We start from the raw sequence: 18,393 nt of genomic DNA, 5'->3' as shown, positions 1-18,393 counted from the left end.
GGCCGAAACTGGTATTACGACACCTGCCGGGCCAGGGCTAATAATTTAGCATGCTAATTTAGGTTATATCTCGGTAGCACTATAACTTGCCAGTTTTTTAGTGACATCATTGCACTTATTTCTTCTCATTGTAGCTCAATGATGTGTGTAGCTCATTTTTTGGATATTTTTACCTCAACTATTCCATATGGCACCTTTAAAGGGTAATTCCACAGGTGGAGACATGAATATGTATTGAAAGTGGGTCATATATGTAGCAGAATTGTATCATACATTTCTAATTTGGATCCTTCTTGGGCAATAAAAGGCAGAAAATGACTTTTTAGTGTGTGTGGATTGTAGACAACAATCCACATAGTGCATTTCAATGCTCAGCTCCGCAGGCCGCTCCCACTACTCTGCCCATCAATGTAGACTAGAGTTGAGCTCCACTGTATGCTACCGCCTGGAAATCATTTCGCACAATGAAATCAGATAATGCGCGCTAATATACGTAAGAGCATCACGGCGGTGCCAACGCCATCAGTCAATGGATTGGCGTAATTCTATTTGGGCTTCGGACAATCGGTAAAATATAATGTAAAATAATTTTAAATGTGAAATGCAGCCAAACCTTGCAGCATTTTGTCTTCGGCATCTTCATTAATCCCCTCGCTATCAGACATTCCAGGAGTCTCCTGCATATTGATAATGGCTCCCTGATGCCCGCAAATTAGTTAAAATCTCCTGTAATCTAGAGAGAGTGAGCAAGAACGCGCATGCGAGGCAGATCAGACTGTGCTGTGTAGCCGTATAGTGTGCGCACAAGGGAGAGGGAGAGAGCGAGAAACTTCGCATGTGTGTGCCTCATGACACAGAGACTCAGGCACCGACATTCTGGTAACCGCCTGGTTATTACCGTTTTCGTCGGAACCGGTTCCCTATTGGCACCCCGTTTCAGTACCCAACCCTATCCATAATCCATCCGTCTGTGTATTCAGTACCTTCGTCCATATTTTCAAAACGTCTTTGCCGGTGAAATCAAACGCACTGGCACTGATCTGTGATAGGTCTGTTTGCGCATTACGTCCAACACCCTATGGGCGGGCTTACACTTCCTCCTACAATGACGTAAAATGACAATTTTTGCGTCATTGTAGGAGGAAGTGAAAAGGTAAATAGCGGATTTGTCTTGTCCTGGGGAAAATGAGAGAGTTATAGGGATAGGAATCAATCAAAAATCAATAGGAATTAGATTTTTGTAGGAATTTTACCTCATTTCTAATTTCTAATTACACACACAATTACAGTCCCACTTTACTTAAAGGTGCTCTAAGTGATGTCAGGCCAAAATATTTTTTGTCACATACAGCAAACATCTCCTCACTATCCGCTAGCTGCCTGTCCCGTGAACACACTGTAAAAAAATGTGGTCTCGGCAACAAAACGGCAACAAAAACAAACTTGGCTTACCCGCACCACGAAACATAACAAACAGTGTTCCAGCCAATCACTGGCAAGAACTATTTGAGGGTGGGTCTAGGGGGTTAGTGTGCGTGCACATGAAGGGGGTATGTAAAGGAGAGAGAAGCATCAAGAGGGAAGTTTTTGAGTAATGGCCGACACACGACCAAAGAGACGACGTTTCGATGATCAACTTACAAAGAAGAGGGAAAAGGATAAAGAATGCGCAAAGTACCGAATTTACATCGGTAAAGCATTCGAAAGATGGCGAGAACTCTGCCGGCAGAAGGGCTTCCAGAGACGAGATGCGGAGGAGGGAGGGTCTAGCTAGCCTCCAATTTGTTTGACAATAGTTCAAACGTCAAGAAGTGACGTCACCCAGGATCGCTAAGAGAATCTTTAAAATGCACATAAATAGTAAGAATATGATTAAAAGGGGTCATGAACTGCATTGTTTTATTGTTTCATATTGTTTCCTGTGGTGCACTTATAATGTTATTATGATTTTTACTAAGGCATTTTCCTAGTCTGATATTTGTCTGATTTGATAGCTCTGTTGAGAGCCTATAGTGTAAACTCCCACTGCTGTGATTGGTTAACAGCTTTGTATATGAAATAGCTATTACATGGGGAACTCTCTTGAAAATGTTTTTACAGCTCTCAATGTTAACTACTCATGAAAAGTGATCATAGCACTACAATTAGATCTATGACATTATATTTAGATTGTGGCATTAAGGGTTGCAGTGATGAGCATAGCCGATCGATCACAGACATGTATGCAGCGATCTCGTCATTGCAACTCGATTTCTGCACTCTAACGAATGCTTTCATCATAACGAACAGTGCAAACACAATGTAAATAAGAAATTTGTTGATTATTATGGGAGTTTTGGCGCCAGTCCAGAACTCAGTCACTGATAAACACTGTTTGATTGACAGCTCCTCTATGTGCGCTGTTTGATTGACAGCTACAGCTATTGTAAACAGAGTGTTCTTTCATCGCCGTCAATATAATTAAATCAGTCTAAATAACAATTCAGTCAGTTTAAATAACATAATCTTATTAGGGTGTTATTTACACCCTACTAAGAGAAACAATGTGAAGTTGACAATTTAGTCACTGGTTTAATTTACTGACGGGATAAAGAACATCTGACTGTAGCTACATGAATCAGTACATCAGAAATCACTGGTCACAGATGAGGCATTAGAATGAACAGGTTTACTTACATGTTGTGGCAATACAATACTGTCAAGTCCATATCGTAAAAGCCTGCAAAGCCTGCACTGAGTTTGCTGACTGATTTACCCAAGAATCCAGTGAAATGTACCGAATACGAATAAATAATGCTCAACTGAGACATTCACACTGTTAAATAAATATCCACATTCCTAGCATTACGATCCTTTGGAAGGTAATGTTATTTTAGTCCAGTGAGTGACCCTGTGTTCTTCTCTCTCTCTTCCTCATCTCACTAATGCCAGTGGGTGGGGCCAAAATTGATTTTCCCAAAAATTGACCCATTTTGGGATTATAGAAACTACAGATACCATGTTAAATACAAAATGCTAAAATACTAAAGTATCAGTTACGTAATTTATTGGTACTTTTTGGAAATTTCACAAACTTCTCTTCTGCTTTATTTATAATGAAGTGAAGTACAGTCTATTGCTTCCTAAATAAAAACACTAATGGTCAACAATGTATAGCAGACGTTGAGCCAGTATCTACAACGTGTTTACATTCCAGTTATTCTGTAGGCTACTTTTAAGCCAAATCCTACCAGATGCGATTTTTAGATGAGTTCAGTCCACTTACAGTTGGTGGCAGTGGCTCAGTGGTTCATGTAGGTTGTCTACAAACCGGAAGGTTGGTGGTTTAATCCCTGGTTCCACCTGAAGTGTTGAGGTGTCCATGAGCAACACTTCTCCAGCTGCTCCCGACGAGCTGGATGGTGCCTTGCATGGCTGACACCACCATGAGTGTATGAATGGGTGAATGTGAGGTAGTCCATTTACAGTTGAACAGGTCATTTGGTTCAGACACTCTTTCACTGGCAAGCATCTGTGTCCTTCCCACTGTTTTAGGTTGAATCGTTTGCAGTTTTTCTTTAAACTACAATAATCCAGTTTTGATAACATATAATGAGGCATATAGTTTAAATACTTTCTGACGGGACTGTTATATTGGGTTTTACAGTATTTGAGTTAGATTGATATACTTTTTTTGAAGACAGTTTTTTTGGAGAATAACATTTTGTTTCTTGACGTTTTGCTAATTTATGGGCTTAATCCCGTGCTTTGTCATTTGTGTATATTTCAGTGTAATGAATCTGGATGACCTTACAAGGAGAGGTCTGTACCTGAGTGACATTCCTCTTCATGACGCCACCCGTGACCTTGTGTTACTGGGGGAGCAGTTTCGTGAGGAGTACAAGTTGACCCAGGAGCTGGAGATCCTGACTGATCGTCTGCAGCACACTCTCCGAGCCCTGGAGGATGAGAAGAAGAAGACAGACAGGTCAGTCTTTGACAGATTTTAATATTTAAATACAGTAGTGGCCAAAAATAATGTAAAGATGGGATACCGTCTTTGGTTAACGTGTCAAACCCAGGTTCCCTGAGAAGGGAATGAGATTCTGTGTCAGTTGCTGACACTATTTGGATGTGTCCCACGGAACCTGAAAGGCGTCCGATGCATGGGTTAATTCACAGCAGTCTTATTGGCTGACAGCAGTCTGATAATGTCACATGGAGCACCCGAGAGTGCAAAAGAGTGCCTGCATTACACATCATCAGATTTGAATTCTCTGAAGGGAGCATGCAAAGGAAGAATTCCAAGAATATCCAGACTAATGAGCTGGAGAGGCAACAGAGAATCGGTCACTAACCACAATACTAACCATTTTGCAAAGACTTTTGAGTAGCCTGGGGATGGGGATCATCCCATTCACAAGGAGCATGATTCTGCCTTGGGGGCTGCAGAGTGAGTGCGTCTAGCCTGGTTCAACCAGACTCTAGTACATTTCATTTGTACATAGAGTCTGGCCTCCCTCAATTGAGAAACGTTTCCTTCCTTGTAGGCGGGTTCACTATTAAAGTTCAAATCTATTGGATCTGCCCAGAGTCACTCACGATCTGCCATAGCCAATCGCTAATGTGTGGTCGTGAGTGACGTATGTCATGCGCCGAAACGGCTGGAACAACCATAGACAGTAAAAGAAACAACAAGTCCGAACTCCGAATGATCAGAGGATTAAATTTACAATAGGATTTCAGTCAACGAGAGCTGCAGGTTTTGTTAATCTAGGAACAATTATTAATTCGAAATGTATATTTGACATGAAGGACAGTGATTATTCAGTCAATGGTCGAAGCTGTGTCTAATCATTACAAATACGCCGCTGTGGTCGTTTCTGATCTGCCGCAAATGCTGTAGCTGCTACAGTGAACGATCAGTCTGTCTCTATCTGCAGATGTGTAATAAACAACAATTTTTCATATTACGTATTTTTGTTTCTTAATTACCTTAATTATGGTCTTCAAAGTATGTGTTTGTACATTTTTATATGGCATTTAGTTGTTTTTTTTATTAAAACAAATTAACCATTGACATCTAAAACTGAAAATCAAATATAGTCTCCAAAGTATGGGTTTTCAAATTTTTATTTATGACAAATTTTTTTTTTTTTAATCACAACATGTAAAACTGACACACCAACCTCCTGCACGAGTACACAAAGGGGCTCAAAATGTTCATCACAAGAATCAGTAAATTTACTGTTGGGAATCTGAGCGACTGACATGACTCCTGAGCGGATCTTCAACAATAGTTTAGCAGCCAGGACTCGGGGCTTCCGAACACCGCGAACACCAGGCTAAAGTCCAAAATGTCACGGTCATTGTGCACGAGCTGCCCAGCACAAACTTCCAAACTTTCTGCCTCCTTCACTTGGTCCTCCGTTGTGCAACAAGAGGTGAGATGATAACAATCCGGCTTTAAATTCTGTATATTCGGCAGTTTCTTTACCAACAACGGACCGACTGGCTTTTCTCACGTCTTTCTCCGCTGCCATTACTGCACTCAAACTGACGCACTACATCAACGTCATCGTTCTCAGCCACTCCCTCTATTCGCTGATTGGTCCTACAAAAAAATGATTTCTGGAAACCTAAGGATATGGAGCGCTCGTGCTCGTGTGCATGCTAGATCTCAAGAGCGAGCATTCACTACCGGCCACACGGAGACTTTCAACGCAATGGTGAAATCATAACACAACATGCTGCAAACTAATGTAAACTCCCACTGCAGGTACAATAATAGCCTAGTTTTATCAGCTTGACGTTTATCAGCTTGACAGCCTTGCTCTGTGCTCTTACCATGATCATAATGTTACAATAAAGTGCATTTAGCCGACATGTGATGTTTTATAGCATAAGCCATTTCACTGACTATTCGTGTATCTTTCACAATCAGCAATGTCAACATAGGTGAATATATAATATGATAACGAAAACGGTTTGTGAAATAAACTGAACAGTTTCAGTGTAACAGTAAGATCGTAGGAAGTGACATTACTGTAGTGAACGTCTCTGGAAATCTGTAAGTTATAAACGATATGGTAGTAGTGGATGAGTGATGTTAGTCTAGTAAATAAAATAAGTTACATCCTAAAGCACCGACTTTTTGTTATCCTGGAACATTCTTTTGTATACAGTACATGTGATCTTTCATGTACTTTACCTTGCTATTTCACTAGAGTTTACTAATATGTTGTAGCTACTAATATTTTGCTGATGTTGATCCGCGTTTGCGTCCGGAGTCGATCAGATTCACGTTTTGCCTGACGAGATTCAGCAGATAAAACCTTTGTTTTTTATATTTTTGTTTGTGGAGTTTTTTGGAGTTTGTGTTGGAGTCTGTGTTGTGAGACGTTTTGGGGAGTTATCAGACTCCATGTTGTCAGCTGAAGTGGCGTTGGTCGCATGTTGAAATTAACGGGGTGGTTACTGTGTCCATTTCTTTTACTGTCTATGGGTCGCATAGGCTGTAGGATGGAGAGGCTCGGAAGCGCGCATGCACGTCACATCCGAATCCGACCCGGAGACCTCACATATAAATATGAATATTGGCCTTCAGATGTAATAGCAAAACCCGAAAAGTGGATCATTGCAATGTGTGATTACAACCCCTTCAAACACAGGCAATAAAAAAGGATTCATTTTATAAAAAAAAGTTCCAAATAGAACCTTTAAGCACATAAGCACCCTACAATGTTCCTGTGTTGGCATGGTTGCTATTATCTCCATACAAGTTCACCAAAGTAGTGTGTAAAGATCCCTTTACATCCACACTCTTACCTCCAATTTACATTACTGGAGGGAGGTGACAGAGAATGTGGGAAGACAATGCCAACCACCAACTCTGCCGACTCATCCATTCCTGCTGGAAGCGTGCTGCATGGATGCATCTACATTTAAACTATCTCCTTTTACTCTACAGATGATAAGTGGGTGGTGTGTATCGACATAGTCCACTACATTCTATCAATTCGGGGAGCACTTGGGGGGGAGGGGGGGGCACTATGCAAGTGCTATAAACACACCAAAATAATCCACCAAATCACCTCTTTCTCACTGCCACCTTCTGCTTTACACCAGATAAAAGCGAAGGAGTTGCATCATTTAACTGTGACCAACACCTTCATGTGGCCCTCAGAGGAGCTTACATCAGAGGAGCATGCTGAACAATAGCATTGGTCTGGACCAGAAAAGAGAACAGATCCATACACTGTGCCTTAGCCCCTGACAAAGCAGAATGTAAGCATTAAGCAGGTTCTCCAATAGAAGCGCACAAACATAAACTGTGTTCTCTTTCATCTCCAAGCCTAAAAAGTGGAGAGGGCGATGAAGCTGTATAAAAGTATATATTTTTATTAACTCAGGAAAACATCATGTCCATGAAGGCAGACCCCAATGTCAGTGTAAGCTGGAGGGTGTGGAGCCTAGCCTGGATGCCAGCCCGAACCCCGCCCACAACATTTTTTGGTCGGGAAGTTCGGTCTGTGCTCGATCCCTTATGGAGTAATTATGATCGGATCAGAAATCGTCAGGCCAATCAAATTGCCTAGGCGGGCTTTATATGATGATGGACAGATGATCTGCAGTTATGTAATCATCACGTTATTAAAGAGTGCTTGGGTTGAACTGGTTGGTTTCCCTTAAAGCTATGGTATACGATGTTAAAAATCGGTCGAGACGGTAGGGAAGTTTTAAAAAACTCATCCCGCCCCTCCACACACACCCCCCTCCCCTCTGTGCTACCTGATCCCTGACGTATGTCACGTTTGAGTTCACGTCAACGCAAGATTAGCAACACATGAAATGTTCTAAACTCCCCACCAACATTATAATACTACTAGTATAGCTAAGGTTTTCAGTAATTGTTATTGCAGCACGCAGCGCATCTTGTTCAAATTCCGATCGGCTCGAACAGAAACCTTGAACAAGAAATATAATTACTTTGAACCGCGATCGGCGATGCTAAACGGCTAACATTCCAATGCCGACCGGCAGCATGAGCAAGTTGTCAAACTGATAAAAAGCCACGTAACACGTCACACCATAAAAGAATAAATAAATGTTTACCTGCTCAACAAAAAGTCATCCGTGTCAGCGTCGTTTTCAGCCCCAGATCTCCCTGAAGCTTTCTCCAATGGTCAATGAAGGACGCTATATTTATCCTTAGAGTCCGGCGTTCTTCACATTTCTTTTTAATCTCTGATCTTTCCTCCACAGACTTTCTCTTGCGTCCAAACTTTACAGTAGAGGCAAGCAGGGGCCGCTTGCTGTTGTCGTTTATATTTTTATCCATTGCTTTATCCATTGCTGACCTGACGCTACTAGCTAGCTACCATAGACAGTCTGTCAGCTGTTTGCTCACACACGGAGGGGGGCGGGGGCGGGGGCGGGGGCGGGTGCGGTTGGGTTGGAGACGCGAGCGCCAGGCGGAGTTTCAAGTGGAGCTGGTGATTGGATGAGAGCAGTTGACCAATATAAGCTGTGCGGCCACACAGCTTACATTGGTCAACTTTTCTGCGGCTGTACAGCCAATAGAGTGAATGGATTTTTTTCGTTCTTTTTTCTATTCATATTGTTAGGATTGTACTATATAACCATAACCAGCATCTAAACGAGGATATTAATAATGAACAATCTTTGAAATCGTATACCCTAGCTTTAAAGATGACTGCAGCTGGAGAACTGAGATGTATAGATTCCGCTATCGCATGTGTTTTAAAAGAAATTGACAGCACATTCATTTTAAAAGACGAACAGAGAACTCCTTTCAAGGCATTTGTCGATTGGAAAGATGTGTTTGCCATCCTTTGAAATTAATCCCATAGGAATCAAAAGTTCAATTTTGATCAAAATTTTAATTTATCTACTGGCTCTGATGGTCGCTAAGGAGATGGGACGTAATGAAAAACCTGTAGTCATTTTGATTTCTCCTTTGGTCGCACTCATGGAGGACCAAGTAAAAGAAGCAACACTCATTATTTTACTACTTCCTCAGTGCGTGCAGTTGAGTTCTGTTGGTATGGTATGCAACTATGTAGCTGACTTACTGCGTTGCTCAGATTGGTTGTAGGTCTATCCAATAGCTTGTTTTCACACGACGTCACACCACTGCATTGCCATGGCGCAAAATACAAATGGAGGGCAGGAAGTGATTTGCTGTATTTAGAAAGCACTATAATAAACTCAAAATGCCTGTTTTGAGTTATTTATGGTTACTTGAATCGATCAAACCACAAGGAGTTTTTATCGTGTACCAAAAGTTGTTGTTCATAACGGGGGGAAATGCAAGAAATTGATCGAAAAACTCTGGAAAAACGGCTTGCAAACCTATGTCTGCGGTCAGGAGGAGCCGAATGGGAAAATGCGTGTGTGTAACGTTAGTGATCACTACGTCAAAGGTGAGTTAACACAACTTAAGTGTTTATTTGTTCTGCTGAACACAAAGGAAGATATTTGGAAGAATGTTTTAATCAAACAGATCTCATTCCCCATTGACTACCATAGTAGGAAAAAATATTTTCCTACTATGGTAGTCAATGGGGAATGAGATCTGTTTGATTAAAACATTCTTCCAAATATCTTCCTTTGTGTTCAGCAGAACAAATAAACACATAGAGGCTTGGAACAACATGAGGGTGAGTAAATACTGACAGAATTTTCATTTTTGGGTGAACTAACCCTTTAAGACACGCCTCATAATCAGTGGAGTAGTATCAGACTCACATCCTGACTAGACTATGAGTATGACGAAGTAAGCCTATTAGGAGCCTAGAGTAAGAGAGAAATATGTTTTCTCGATCTCTACCAGATAATACTCTTTCAGCCCTCATGGACTCCCAGAGAGGGAGATACTGTGTAAAGACTTAACTGGCCAATTTAATTTCGGGGAAAAATATTCAATAGTTATTAATGTCTGATCAACAATTATAGAATACAGTTTGAACCAGGTCCTTGCAGGAAGGAGTTATACAGCATACGCGTCTGCTTCAGATATGTAAAAATTATTAATCACAACAAATTATGATTAATTATGAATATACATCCTACACAGACAGTTTGCTGTTGATTTTTAGAATACCTTTAAACAATTGACGCTGGAAACGCTATCAATTATTAATGGTCTATTTTAGCTTAAGTTTACTAATAATAGGTTAGTTCACTTAACAATATCAGCTTGTAGCTTTAAGATTGCATATTCAAGAGGCTTTGTTATGTGATCAACAGACAGAGACAATAATCATATAATGAGGTTTAATAAAAATGAACTACTGTATACATGTACAGTAACACAAGTATATATATGGAATAGACCATTTCACAAGATGTAAACAAGACTGGTCCAGAAACAATTCCTGTTTCAGTTTGTAACTGTTTTCTTTATTTCACATGTAAAGAAAACATCTTAAAGATGTTTGTTTAACTTTTTGATTCACTTTTAAATGTTCTGTTGGTTGTATTTTATCCCAGCTTTTATGTAGTGTTAAAAAAACTGAAACAGGAAGTGCTTCTGGACCAGTGTTGTTTACATCTTGTGAAATGGTCTATAAAACGAAAGTAAAAACAGTAAGAAAGAAAAATGGAAACACAGGGAAAAAAACCCAATTGCTAGCACAGCTGAGCCTTCAGAGACAACTAGGAATACACACTTTTAAAGCATTTAAATTTGGATGGAACAAATACTTGCACACTTGGACCTTGTGTTGTTGAACGAGGAGGAGCGCGCAGGTGTCCGGGGTGCTCGTGAAATGATGACTTCTTTCTGATTCTTTTCGAGCGTGTTTTACTCATGGGAAATTAAAAACGTCCTAAAAAGCATACGCGTGATGATAGTCTTTTCGCCCGGAAGTTGGAGACTGATAAAGCGCACGTGGGTAGTTCGGTCCGGAGACGAGAACAACGCACTGAGAACAGACTGGCTAAGCGAAAAATAAACAAAAGACAAATAAAACAAGGACAAAGGAAAAACTCTGAAGATTAACTCTAAAGTAACACGAAGAGTACATGGAAGGAGAGCACACGTAAGAGAGAGAGAGCAGTTACACGTTCACCGATTTTAACGTGTAAATTGGTCCCACCCTAGTATGGTTTGATGACCAGTGACCACGGTCCATCTTTCAGAGAGTGTACGCCCTTTGACTGGACCATGGCATTTAATTTGCATTTTTATGACTGAGTTGGAAATTAAGCTCAAGTTTGAAAATGGCATGGACATGCGATTATACATTTTAACAACGTAGTCAACACGTTACGTGTTGTTACGTATCAGTTACGTATCAATGCATAATTACAGGCATTTAGGCTTCCTTTACTTCTATGATAACATCTCTTAACACTTGCAGGACATAGCCAACATACACTTACCTAAAGGATTATTAGGAACACCATACTAATACTGTGTTTGACCCCCTTTCACCTTCAGAACTGCCTTAATTCTACCTGGTATTGATTCAACAAGGTGTTGAAAGCATTCTTTAGAAATGTTGGCCCATATTGATAGGATAGCATCTTGCAGTTGATGGATATTTGTGGGATGCACATCCATGGCATGACGCTCCCATTCCACCATATCCCAAAGATGCTCTATTGGGTTGAGATCTGGTGACTGTGGGGGCCATTTTAGTACAGTGAACTCATCGTCATGTTCAAGAAACCAATTTGAAATGATTCGAGCTTTGTGACATGGTGCATTTTCCTGCTGGAAGTAGCCATCAGAGAATGGGTACATGGTGACCATAAAGGGATGGACATGGTCAGAAACAATGCTCAGGTAGGTCATGGCATTTAAACAATGCCCAATAGGCACTAAGGGGCCTAAAGTGTGCCACAAAACATCCCCCACACCATTACACCACCACCACCAACCTGCACAGTGGTAACAAGGCATGATGGATCCATGTTCTCATTCTGTTTACGCCTAATTCTGACTCTACCATCTGAATGTCTCAACAGAAATCGAGATTAATCAGACCAGGCAACATTTTTCCAGGCTTCAACTGTCCAATTTTGGTGAGCTCTTGCAAATGGTAGCCTCTTTCTCCTATTTGTAGTGGAGATGAGTGGTATCCGGTGGGGTCTTCTGCTGTTGTAGCCCATCCGTCTCAAGGTTGTTTGTGTTGTGGCTCCACAAATGGTTTGCTACATACCTCGGTTGTAACGAGTGGTTATTCAGCTTGAGTCAGTCGGCCCATTCTCCTCTGACCCTTAGCATCAACAAGGCATTTTCGCCCACAGGACTGCCGCATACGGGATGTTTTTCCCTTTTCACACCTTTCTTTGTAAACCCTAGAAATGGTTGTGTGTGAAAATCCCAGTAACTGAGCAGATTGTGAAATACTCAGACCGGCCCATCTGGCACCAACAACCATGCCACGCTCAGAATAGCTTAAATCAACTTTCTTTCCCATTCTGAATCCAAGACGGCAGCATGTCCACGTCTGTGTGTAGCACGTCTCTGTCTGTTTTAATTTTATGTCAAAGATAATTTTCTACTTTTCCTTATGGAGCTCGTTGTCTTATATTAAGACTAGCTGGGGCTTGTTTGTTGATCGTGTGTATTTCTATATCTCCGCCAATGGAAGAGAAGAGCTGATCTGTCGATCGTGCTGGGATGTCTCTATTAACGAAGGGAAGACGCCGACCCACTGCAAAGTGTGTCAGGCTCTACTTCGCTAAGGAAAGTGCTTATTTCATTCATGCATGTGGCCTTGTCTATATAGCGTCTCGAGAATTTGGTCGCTGTTTGTCGCTTCGGCGCTGATCATTTTCTGGTTGTTTCTGTTTTGATTTCTCTCGGTGCGGGACACGGTCTGATGTTAGCGTGGATCCCGCTTTCTGCATTGTGGTGTCAAGCAGCGCTCCGTGAAAAGAGTTAGAGTAGTACAAGTCTACACGTCAGCAAAGAAACCTACATATTTTATACTGTTGTCGGCCCAGTTGGACATTGAAAGGACAATGCGGTTTGTTTCATCTAGTTGCGCGGCTCTGGTGGCAATCCTAGGTGTGATATTCTTCCAGGGAAACATCGGCTACAGGTATGACTCAGACTTTTTGTCTCATAAAGATATTTCCTCAACCTCAACTTTAAAATGGACAAATTGGACTGGGATTGGTATATATACAAACTTTAACGTTCTCTCGGACTGCCGTTTGAAGTTACTGCTTTCAAACTTTGTGAACGGGAATTCCATAGTTTCTACTCAAACGAATAAGGAGTCCAGCATCTTAAACTCTTCCACTTGTTTGAATCCTCCTGCCGGAAATGTAAGTGAAACAGTAAGGCGTCGGAGTTTTATAGTTCTTATGTTACAGGTAATGTATTACCAAATCCTGGTCCTTTTAACGATACTTCCCTAATGTTCAAAGCTCCTGCTGATTTTAAATCTAGATCAGGATTAGGTTTTATTCATATGAATGTGAGAAGACTGCTTCCTAAGTTGGACTTGGTGCGTATCTGGGCAGAAAATACCAGTGCTGATGTTATAGTGATATCCGAAACATGGCTTAAAAACAGTTTCAGATAATGCCATAGATATTGATGGTTATACTGTTTATAGGACTGACAGACCAAACAGGGGAGGGAGGGAGGGGGGGGTAGCAATCTATGTTAAGGATAGTTTTGAAGTTACTGTGTTGCTCTCTGAATCAGTAGTTAAAAAGTATGAACTATTAGCTTTAAATCTTATCGTTTCTAAGACTTTACATCTTACTGTAGTTGGTTGCTACAGACCCCCATCAGCTAGTACTGATGCCATTTCCTCCCTGATGCACTCAGTGACTTCTTTGAATTACAAGGAGCTTGTTCTTCTTGGTGATTTTAATGTGAACTGGCTACATTCAGTATCAGATTGTTTTAAAGCAATTTGTGATTCTTTAAATCTCTTTCAGCTAGTCGAAACACCAACTAGACCTAACTCGAAGGACTATAAAAAGTCAACATAGATTGATCTTATTTTTAGTAATTTGCTTCACAAGTACTCTTTGGCCTATGTATATGCTAATGATGTTAGCGATCACTGCGTCGTTGCCATAGTCAGAGATACCAAATTACCCAAGGATAAACCACGTATTATCACTAAACGTTGTACACAATATTTGAATGAACAAGCCTTTCTTTTTGATGTAGCATGCTATGATTGGGACAGGATTTTTCTCATTCCCGATGTTGAGTCTGCCTGGTATTACTTTTATGATGGATTTTTATCAATCACTAACAGGCATACACCTTTCAAAAGATTCCGTGTTAAAGGTAGGGATAATCCCTGGTTTTCCGAAGCCCTTTCTGTTCAAGTTCGTGAGCGGGATGTGGCATGGGCAAAAGCCAGACAAACTGATTTTGGCTCCGACTGGATCCGTTTTAGGCAGCTCCGGAATAAATGCACAGTTGCTATTAGAAAGGCAAAGGCTGATTATTTTATTGAAAAAACCACTATCAACTCAAACAATCCTAAGAAGTTCTGGCAGAATATAAAACTGTTATCAGGTAGTAAAAACAAGTCTAGTTTTCCATCATGTATAAAAACGGATTCCACTAGCATTTCAGATAAAGAACATATGCTCAATTGCTTTAATAAGCATTTTATTGCCTCTGGGTTTCTATTTGAACCTCTAAATCTTATAGGCTCTGATTCTGATTTTATTAATGCAGAAAGTCTTTTAGAAAAGGAAGAGTTTAGATTTAAACAAATTAAGATTACTGACGTTTATAAAGCACTCTGTGTGCTTGACATAAACAAATCTCCAGGTCCTGATAGTGTGGAGCCTGTGTATCTGAAACTAGCAGCAGATTATATTACATCTGCTTTAACTTATATTTTTAATCTTTCTTTAAATACTTGTGTTATTCCACAAATTTGGAAATCAGCACTTGTTGCTCCTTTATTAAAAGGGGGGGATCCCACTATAATGAATAATTACAGACCTATCTCAAAGCTCTGTGTTTTATCTAAGATATTAGAAAGCCTCATTGGTGAACAGTTGACATGCTATTTGAATGCAAGAGGGGTGTTGTCTATCAATCAATCTGGGTTTCGCAAAAAACACAGTACTACAACGGCTACTTTGAAAGTTTTAAACGATATTGTAAGCTCATTGGATAATGGTGAATCGTGTGCCTCGCATTTCATTGATTTATCTAAGGCTTTTGATACAGTGGATCATGGTATCTTGCTGCACAGATTGAATGTTGTTGGTTTATCAAGTCATGATATTCATTGGTTTAAAAATTATCTGAGTGGAAGAACCCAGTGTGTCCAAGCCGAAGGTAAACATTCTGATTCATTGGAGATTTCCAAAGGTGTTCCCCAGGGATCGGTGCTGGGCCCCTTCTATTCACCATTTACATAAACAGCCTTGATCATGACATTCAGGATGTAAACCTTCAATTCAATGCCGATGATTTCATCATGTACTGCAGCGCTTCCTCTGGACAGCAAGCCTTGTCTAAGTTTCAGTCAGCTTTTAATATTATTCAGTTAAGACTTCACAGTTTAAAACTTGTTCTGAATACTGATAAAACCAAGTATATATAAAAAATTCTCCCTGTCCTTGATTATGGTGATGTTGTATATCAGTTTGCACCTTCCCATCTTCTTTCTTCCTTAGATGCCATCTATCATGGTGCTTTAAGGTTTATATCAAATTGTAAATCCTCAACCCACCATGCACCTTGTACCTGTTACAAACTGCTCTGAGGAGAGGGTTAAGATCCAAATGCAGCTTTAATTTAAGAATGGTCAAACAGGCAGGGGTCAGGAAACAGCAAAACAGGGATATCAGAGAGTGAGCGCAGAGAGTCGTCAGGTAACAGGCAGAAGATCGGGGCAGGCAGCAAACAGGCAGAAGTCAGGAAACAAACCAGGATCGAAACCAGAGAAACAAGAAACAGGGTAACACGCTCAGAAATTACAGGCAGTGGCAATGTAATACTTCGCAAAGAGTCCTTGTATGAGTGTAGCTTATATAGGAAGTCTGAAATGAGGTGCAGGTGTGTGTGTAATCAGTCACAGGTAAGAGGCATTATGGGAAACGGAGTTCTGGTGGGAGTGATCAGTTCAGATGTGGAGTGCCCTCTGGTGTTTCTCTAGGGCACTCAAACTGGTGATCGTCACATAGCCCCACCCCAAAGAGCGGCTTCCAGACGCTCAAAACAAACAAACAAACAAAACTGTCCAGGTGGGTGGTGGAGCGGAGGCGGATCTGGGGGTGGGATGGAGGACCAGGTCCGTGGAGCAGAAGAGGAGCAGGCGACCAGGGCGGAGCAGGCTGTGCAGGCGGCCAGGGCGGAGCAGGCTCCTCGGGCGGCCACGGCGGTGAAGACCCTTCGGGCGGCCACGGCGGTGAAGACCCCTCGGGCGGCCACGGCGGTGAAGACCCCTCGGGCGGCCACGGCTGTGAAGACCCCTCGGGCGGCCTGGGCGGTGATGCCCTCTCAGGACCAGACACCGGCTCGGGACCAGCACCAGCTCAGGAACAGACACCGGCTCAGGAACAGACACTAGAACAGAAATGGTCACAAACACAGAAACAAACTCAGGAACAGACACTGGGTCGGCCATCTTGTCCGGAGACACTGGCTTGGAGGCGGCCATCTTGTCCGGAGACACTGGCTTGGAGGCGGCCATCTTGTCCGGAGACACTGGCTTGGAGGCGGCCATCTTGTCCGGAGACACTGGCTTGGAGGCGGCCATCTTGTCCGTAGACACTGGCTTGGAGGCGGCCATCTTGTCCGTAGACACTGGCTTGGAGGCGGCCATCTTGTCCGTAGACACTGGCTTGGAGGCGGCCATCTTGTCCGTAGACACTGGCTCGAAGGTGGTGACGTGAACAGAATCTGGATCAGCAGAAGTGATTTCAACAGTCTCTGAATCGGCCATCTTGTCTTTAGACACTGGCTCGGCAGAAGTGAAGTGACGCGTCTCTGGCTCGGCAGAAGTGAAGTGACGCGTCTCTGGCTCGGCAGAAGTGACGTGAAGCGTCTCTGGCTCGGCAGAAGTGACGTGAAGCGTCTCTGGCTCGGCAGAAGTGACGTGAAGCGTCTCTGGCTCGGCAGAAGTGACGTGAAGCGTCTCTGGCTCGGCAGAAGTGACGTGAAGCGTCTCTGGCTCGGCAGAAGTGAAGTGACGCGTCTCTGGCTCGGCAGAAGTGACGTGAAGCGTCTCTGGCTCGGCAGAAGTGACGTGAAGCGTCTCTGGCTCGGCAGAAGTGACGTGAAGCGTCTCTGGCTCGGCAGAAGTGACGTGAAGCGTCTCTGGCTCGGCAGAAGTGACGTGAAGCGTCTCTGGCTCGGCAGAAGTGACGTGAAGCGTCTCTGGCTCGGCAGAAGTGAAGTGAAGCGTCTCTGGCTCGGCAGAAGTGACGTGACGCGTCTCTGGCTCGGCAGAAGTGACGTGAAGCGTCTCTGGCTCGGCAGAAGTGACGTGAAGCGTCTCTGGCTCGGCAGAAGTGACGTGAAGCGTCTCTGGCTCGGCAGGGCTGGCGGTGAGCGCAGGCTCGGCAGGGCTGACGTGACGAGGCCCTGGAAGCTCTGCTGAGACGTGACAAGGCTGAACAGGCTCTGGCTGGCGGGACTTGGGAACGACAGTCCTCTTGATCCTCCGCACTGACTTCAGCGGGGGATCTGCCACACTGGCAACCAGTCCTAGACGGCCATAGACCGATCTGGTGACAGGCCTAATGGTTGACGTGGCGTGAAGATTTTCAGGCTGGGTGGGCGAGGCGTGAAGAGACTCAGAATTGGCAGACGTCAAACTCACAGAAAGAGTTGAACTGCTCAGTTGCAGGGCCAAGTCAATATACTGTTTTAGAGTCCAGCTAGGGTCATGCAATGGCATAAGGAAGCTTAGCGGCTCAGATAATCCTCCACGAAAAAATATCATTAAGCAAACCTCGTCCATGCAAGTCAGATGAGCAAGGTCCAAAAAGTCCATCACATAACGCTCAATCGTTTGATTTCCTTGACGGAGACGCATAATTTGGGCTGCTGGATTCATTTTGGTAACACTGCTGGATCTTGGTGCGGCGAAGTATTCTGTTACAAACTGCTCTGAGGAGAGGGTTAAGATCCAAATGCAGCTTTAATTTAAGAATGGTCAAACAGGCAGGGGTCAGGAAACAGCAAAACAGGGATATCAGAGAGTGAGCGCAGAGAGTCGTCAGGTAACAGGCAGAAGATCGGGGCAGGCAGCAAACAGGCAGAAGTCAGGAAACAAACCAGGATCGAAACCAGAGAAACAAGAAACAGGGTAACACGCTCAGAAATTACAGGCAGTGGCAATGTAATACTTCGCAAAGAGTCCTTGTATGAGTGTAGCTTATATAGGCAGTCTGAAATGAGGTGCAGGTGTGTGTGTAATCAGTCACAGGTAAGAG

General features: G+C 42.7%; 1 protein-coding gene across 1 annotated transcript in view; it reads left to right on the top strand.

Annotated features, from left to right (window-relative positions):
* The window catches only part of gucy1b1 (guanylate cyclase 1 soluble subunit beta 1), a 55,163-nt gene that overhangs the window by 15,504 nt on the left and 21,266 nt on the right, over positions 1-18,393 (top strand). Inside the window, exon 9 of the mRNA XM_039694136.2 lies at positions 3,770-3,967. Within this exon, the coding sequence (XP_039550070.2) occupies positions 3,770-3,967 (198 nt within the window). The remainder of the gene's footprint in view (positions 1-3,769; positions 3,968-18,393) is intronic.

Source organism: Pimephales promelas, chromosome 6, assembly GCF_988280905.1.
Source record: "Pimephales promelas chromosome 6, fPimPro1.hap1.1, whole genome shotgun sequence".
NCBI lineage: Eukaryota > Metazoa > Chordata > Actinopteri > Cypriniformes > Leuciscidae > Pimephales > Pimephales promelas.
Note: the sequence above shows the minus strand (reverse complement) of the source record. Positions and strands in the feature narration are given on the sequence as shown.